The 5,962-nt window shown below is 35.7% G+C and overlaps 1 protein-coding gene across 1 annotated transcript; it reads right to left on the reverse strand.

The window, feature by feature from the left end:
- Nucleotides 1–2,458: 2,458 nt before the first annotated feature.
- On the reverse strand, nucleotides 2,459–4,547 carry LOC103697664 (peroxidase 3-like). The gene is made up of 4 exons (XM_008779574.4): nucleotides 4,117–4,547; nucleotides 3,836–4,027; nucleotides 3,593–3,755; nucleotides 2,459–3,071 (listed from the first exon to the last, which is right to left on the reverse strand). The coding sequence occupies exons 1-4, from the start codon at nucleotides 4,342–4,344 to the stop codon at nucleotides 2,656–2,658; spliced, it is 999 nt and encodes a 332-aa protein (XP_008777796.1). The 5' UTR covers nucleotides 4,345–4,547; the 3' UTR covers nucleotides 2,459–2,655.
- Nucleotides 4,548–5,962: the final 1,415 nt, after the last annotated feature.

A 5,962-nucleotide genomic window follows, 5' to 3' on the forward strand; every position in this document is an offset into this window, starting at 1 on the left:
CATAGTTCTTAAATCAACCCAGATGTGATAAAAGGCCAATACTTCCCTACAACTACTGGTACATTTTGAAAATCACCAATTTCCCAGTTTCAAGTTAGAGTTTTGGGTGCATTATCAAGTATTGAATATGAGCTATTATCAAGTTAGAGTTTCATTTTTCTACCGCATGTACATTTCCATTTCCCTTCCTCTCTCTCACTTGAAAAAAAAAAACAAAAAACAACTAGAAGATTTTCAATGATGAAGCTGGAGGGGAGCTTGGGCCAAGAAGGCAATGAAATCCGCATGAATTATAAAGGACCTAAGACAGTTCGATAAAAGTAAAACTAATCACTTAAATCTATAAGTAATCAAGTAATCAAATATTGTTTCCACTTTACAGTCGTAGGTGTCCTGATTCTAATGGTACAGCATTATGTTGTGCTAGCATAATTATAACAGTATCAATAAGATATATTCCATGAAAATCAGATTAGAAGAACCTGATCACAACATTGTTGTATCCCGAGGTATGCGTGAAATTTTTTTAGAACATTTGGTTTTCTTGATAAGTACTTTAGTCTACAGAGATTTGGATGTATTAGCCTCCCTTGCCAATGCAATCCTAGGACAAACCTTTTATTTCTTATGAAAATTAATTTGGATCTTTTTTTGTGGTTAATGAATGAGTCAAAAAAAAATAATCATGACAATCCAACTAATGACTAACATCATTAATTTTTTAAGTGAAAATTACAACCTTAAACTAGTCTACTATTGTAAGTTTGTCCAGTCATTAGTTACCAGAAAGGATTGTTCGTTCTGTTCATTGAGAAGCAGAACTTCTTTTTATGAGGAAGAATGTTTTGAAATTGGATTGGAATCAAAATGTCAAAATCCCAACAAAACACATCTACTTCACCACAAATTTTAAATGCAGGACTATACGGCATCAAATGTAGATATTTATAACTTCTCTTCCGCTTCATGATGCCATGATGGACCTATTTATATATCCATGCCCTATTTTCAGATAATGATTGTTATTGAGCACTAAAGGAGGCTACGACAGGCTGCATGCTATCTTGCATCCGTCTTTTTCTTCGTCGTACTTGTATTCCTGTACGCTACATCCACGCAACATGATCCTCTAAACCTCAAATCAGAATCCTCCTTCGAAGATGTCTAGGTGACATTTTGTGCTATAATCCAACTGATAAATAATTTTTGTATACATTCCCATATTTATTACCATTTCTAGTGCTATAGTAATAACTATTATTAATCTGCTATAGTAAGACTGCAAATGGATCGGGTTGACCCATAACCTAACCTGACCCGACCCGACCCATTGAGATCCGACCTGACCCGTTTTGGACGACCTGTATGGGTCGGGTCGAGTTCTAAAATACCCGTTCCATTTTCTAGGTCGGATCTGAGTTTATTAAATTCAAATCTGATCCGTCTCTACCCGTTTTATTTGAAATTTGAATAATTTTGGAATTTCAATCCTACAATTTAGACCCGTTTCTATCCGACTCGACTCGAATCTGTAAAATTATTTGGGCCTACAGGGTACAAACAAATTCTGAAGCCATGGATGGTTGATCCGACTCGGATCTGACCCGAATTCGAACCAGACCCAACCCAGACCCGAATTTTTCGGATTGGGTCTGGGTTATGCATGATCGACCCGACTTGAACGACCCGTTGGGTCAAAAATTATAATGGTGGGCCCGATCCAACATGACCCAACCTTCTATTGAGTCGGATCTGGGTCGAAAATTAGGACCCGAATAAGGAACTAAGTCAGATCGACGTCACTCATGACCCGACCCGAGTCGACCCATTTGCACCCCTATGCATCACTGTTATTATCAACTAAAATTTCTTATTAAATTTAAGTATTTATCAAGTTGCTTAACGTACAGACATTTTAATATTTCATTGTAAGATCCAATTAAACTTGTCATGATTGTGTTGGGCAATTGAGCCTGTCTACAATCATCTGTGCACTGTTATGCAACATGGGTGTTATATTATATTGGTCTCTCAATTATTGATTTCTATGTCTTGAACACAATTCCGCACCAGGTCATCATCTTTTCTATAAGCTATTTTATCCATAACATGTTGTCAGCATCAGTTTCTTAATGACCGATAGCAACAATGTCTTGTCAGCTTTTAATAAAATAGCCCTATTGCTCACTTAATTGCCAGCCTGTAACCTATCCATGATGCTTCTCATTTTTTTTTCCCGACCACTCAGTTACTAAATTTCCTTTTCCAGTTTTTCAGTAACATGATTGCTGATCCAAACACACTAGTAAAGTGAACCTTTTCTTGTTGAGTCTACTGTCCACTGCTTCCACATGTTCAAAGCTTTGATCCATTTATGTTTTAGTGGACTGATGAAACTATGCAAAGCAAAGAAAGCCTTTGTTGCAGCTAATTTCTGTTTAATGAACAAAAACACTCCTTTGAATTCAAAGGCTTATTATTAATTTCTGCTACACAATTTAGTGAAGGTAACAAGAACAATTCTTTATTTCCTTGAAAAAACAAGATCTTTTAAAGAGAAAAGCCTTAATAACACACCATTCAACTAATTTATTGTCACAGCCAAAACATAAGATATCAAAGAACACAATAAAATGGAAGCCGGCCTGATATATTCTAACCATTCACCACTGCACAGTTCTTCCTAATCTCGCCCATCGATCCAGTCTTAACCTCAATCCTGCCCATCTTCTCCATAGAGAAGGCAAACACTTTGAAGAATACTTCAGGGGAGCTGTTGACAAGGCTCATAATAGAAGACTTGGTGGCTGCATTGGTTATGAGAGCTGCATCGGATTGGAAAAGACCTCTTCTCTTGAGTACATTTTTATAATATCCAAGATCAAACGTTCTAAAGCTTCCTGGGTCCATTTCAGCAATTGATGTATTGTCATTAGGGGACTTGCACTTGTTCTTCTTCAAATTTGCAGCATAGAAACTGTCCAGAGAAGGGTCCTGATCGCCTTTTCCCGTGAAGTTGTAGAGACGTTTGCTAAATGATGAGCAGTGGGAAATACCAATTGTATGAGCTCCTGATACAGTCGAAGGAAGGTTAGCCAGATTTCTTGTTGTAACAAAGAGAAAATTTTTGGATAACTCCTTAAAAAATATCAAATTTGTGTAGCCTCTTTCAACAGATACTATGCATTAGTTTGTACTAAAAATGACTCTCCTCACATGCACTAATGTTTGCTCATTTTGATTAAGAGTTGAAATGGACTACACATAAAGGAGACCAATGGATAAAAAACAATGGAGGTAATAGATTTTGTTTGGAAACCCTATTGCAATAAAAATTGTACTATTTAGGATTTCTATTTTTTATTTGACACAAACACATATGACATTATGCATCATAATAATGGAATAAGCAAGCACATTTTTGACAATTACAATATATATGATCATGATTGGATACCCCTTGGGTCATTGTGATAAAATAAATGACTGCTGTATGCAAGTGTTTCATGTATGTTTTATATGTTTCTGATATATTCTAAAGGGGTTGGCTTGCAAGATACAAAAATGATTGATGAAAGGAAATATAGCATACCAGATAACCAAACTAGATCAGCCACACTGAGCCCCTTGTTAGCAAAGGATGTTTGAAGTGCACTGAAATTAAATGTTGGGGCTGGAATGTTGTTCAAAGCTTCTGTGGAGTTAGAGATCAACCCATCCCTACGCCCTGTTGGAACTCTCCAAAAGGGTCCTCCCTATTGCAAATAAAGTCATTTACCACAAAAAATATTGAAATTCAAAACTAGTAATTCTTAAATATGTATGGGTTTCTTACTATGACTCCCACTGCATCCCTTGCAACTAGTGCAAGAATATCTGCGCATGAAACAACACCTGGGCACTCCTTTTCCACCAAGCTCTTCACCCGATCGATGAAATCGAACCCGCGAAGGGTCAAGTTTGGAGTTGCAGATTTCTCAGCTTGGTTCTTGCTGGTGGAATTAATGAGAACAGAGCCATCACAACCCTGGAAGTTGAGTGAACACCATTCATTATTTGGTACCAGAACAAGGAAGACAGGATGGTATATGTTAATGGAAGGAATATAATACATACCCTCACAAAGCAGTCATGGAAGTGCATTCTAAGGAGGGGTGATGCCAAAGTTGGTGCATGTGGGATGTGCTCCTTAACAAAGCCAGAGATGATTTCCTCTGCCTTTGGACAGCTTTTGTGATAGAAGCCCAACTGCAGATCAGCTTTCACACAACACAAAAGACCCAAGAATAACCAAATCATAGAACCCATAAGGCTCATCCTCCTAATTGTTGCTAACCAAAACATAATCCACAAGCCTTATGCACAAACTTTGGAAATTAAAGCACTGGATCTCTAATCCAAATGCACTCTATAATGCTCTAAACTCTAAAACATGGAGGGAGATTTATAGCTCTTCTGTAACTCAGTTGTCCACTAGTGTTTCTAAGCTTCTTCACCAGCTGAGAGCCATGTGCCGCCTCTCTCTTTAATATTTGTAGTAGTTATTGGGGCTAATAATGCACGGGATTTGTTAGCCTTGTTGAGCATGAGATAAGCTAGAGAATGTTTAATGGTTAGGATTAGGGTTTAGGTAAGTCTTTCCTAATAAGTAGTCATCAAATGTAATCACAATTTCACCAGCCCCCTTCTTTATTTTAAGGAGGTGTTTGGTTGTGGAATAGATTTTGGAAGGGATATCCTTGTGGTTGAAGAAATAAAACTATTCCGCAGAATAGAACATTTTTGGTGTTTAGTTAGACAGATAAGTGCAGAGAATAAGGGGCATTTAATGCGTATTAAACATCATGATACTTTATATTTTCAAATAAAATCAAATTACCCTCTCACTTTTTTGAGTAATTATAGAGTGGACAAGGGTAAAATTAAAAAAAAGAAGGGAATAAGGTCAAGTCTATTCCACAGTATGAGTTTATTCTATTAATTTGGTGGAAAAGGATAGGCCCACTTATTCCCCACATGATACAGACCTCAATTTCAGGGCCACTTATATCCCACTTTTTGTATTCATTTGACTGAATCAATTGCATGTGTATGTCTCTGCATGATTCAATGTGCGGTTGCATGCTTTTCATAGAAAGATAAATAAATAAAATTAGTGGCCCTAGCCATTTTGGAATTCAGATTAAGAATTAGAGAAAACAAACAAGAAGAATACTAAATAATGTCTTTTTTTTATCAAGATAATGTGGCTCATAAATTTGTCATATGTTGTGAATGGTCGGGTGACTAAACTGGGCTGAGCTTATTAGGCCTCAAATGATAATTTTGATATTATAAATTATTTTAATCATTTTTTACTCTCTCTCTCTAATTTTATTTTTTTGTTCTTACTTACTCATTTTTCATGTTATTTTATATTTACCAAAATTGTGCAACATAAATTCAAGTAAGTCATGTTTCAATAATTAATGACAAAAGCCTAGAGCACATGATTAGTTGATATTCAATTAAAAATTAATACTAAAATAACTAGATATGAGAGATGTTAGATTTTTATACTATAAAAACAGATGTATCAAGTTAACTGCTCACCAATCCGGGCTCATGGTGCTTTTGTATTGGTCTGATAAATACGGGTGATCCCTTGATGGTTCCATAAGATTTTGCGGGTAAAAGGAACAATTAGTAACAAAAAGTGCAAATTTACACTCCAACATATCTTTATAGGATCTGATTGAGATATAGTATATTGATCAGGGAATTTTTGTTTCATGAATTAACTCTGTACTATTTTCCTACCTACGAATCTATAGGCTCTACACATGGAGGCAAACTTCATACATTCTATGTAATAATACGTAACTGTATATATCATGTTAAATTATTTTTGTTATGGACCAAATTTTTGTCAAAAATAAAGTGATAAAGAATCAATTCAGATTAATATGGTTATATATAATAA

Source organism: Phoenix dactylifera, unplaced genomic scaffold, assembly GCF_009389715.1.
Source record: "Phoenix dactylifera cultivar Barhee BC4 unplaced genomic scaffold, palm_55x_up_171113_PBpolish2nd_filt_p 000100F, whole genome shotgun sequence".
Lineage (NCBI taxonomy): Eukaryota > Viridiplantae > Streptophyta > Magnoliopsida > Arecales > Arecaceae > Phoenix > Phoenix dactylifera.

What these genes read in the sequence shown, in the direction of transcription:
- LOC103697664 (XM_008779574.4), bottom strand. Translation starts at nt 4,344, where the DNA reads ATGTTTTGGTTAGCAACAATTAGGAGGATGAGCCTTATGGGTTCTATG. An exon ending in GGGATGCAGTGGGAGTCATA is followed by an intron (nt 3,756 to 3,835) that starts GTAAGAAACCCA and finishes TATTTGCAATAG; the next exon opens with GGAGGACCCTTTTGGAGAGT. An exon ending in TGATCTAGTTTGGTTATCTG is followed by an intron (nt 3,072 to 3,592) that starts GTATGCTATATT and finishes CGACTGTATCAG; the next exon opens with GAGCTCATACAATTGGTATT.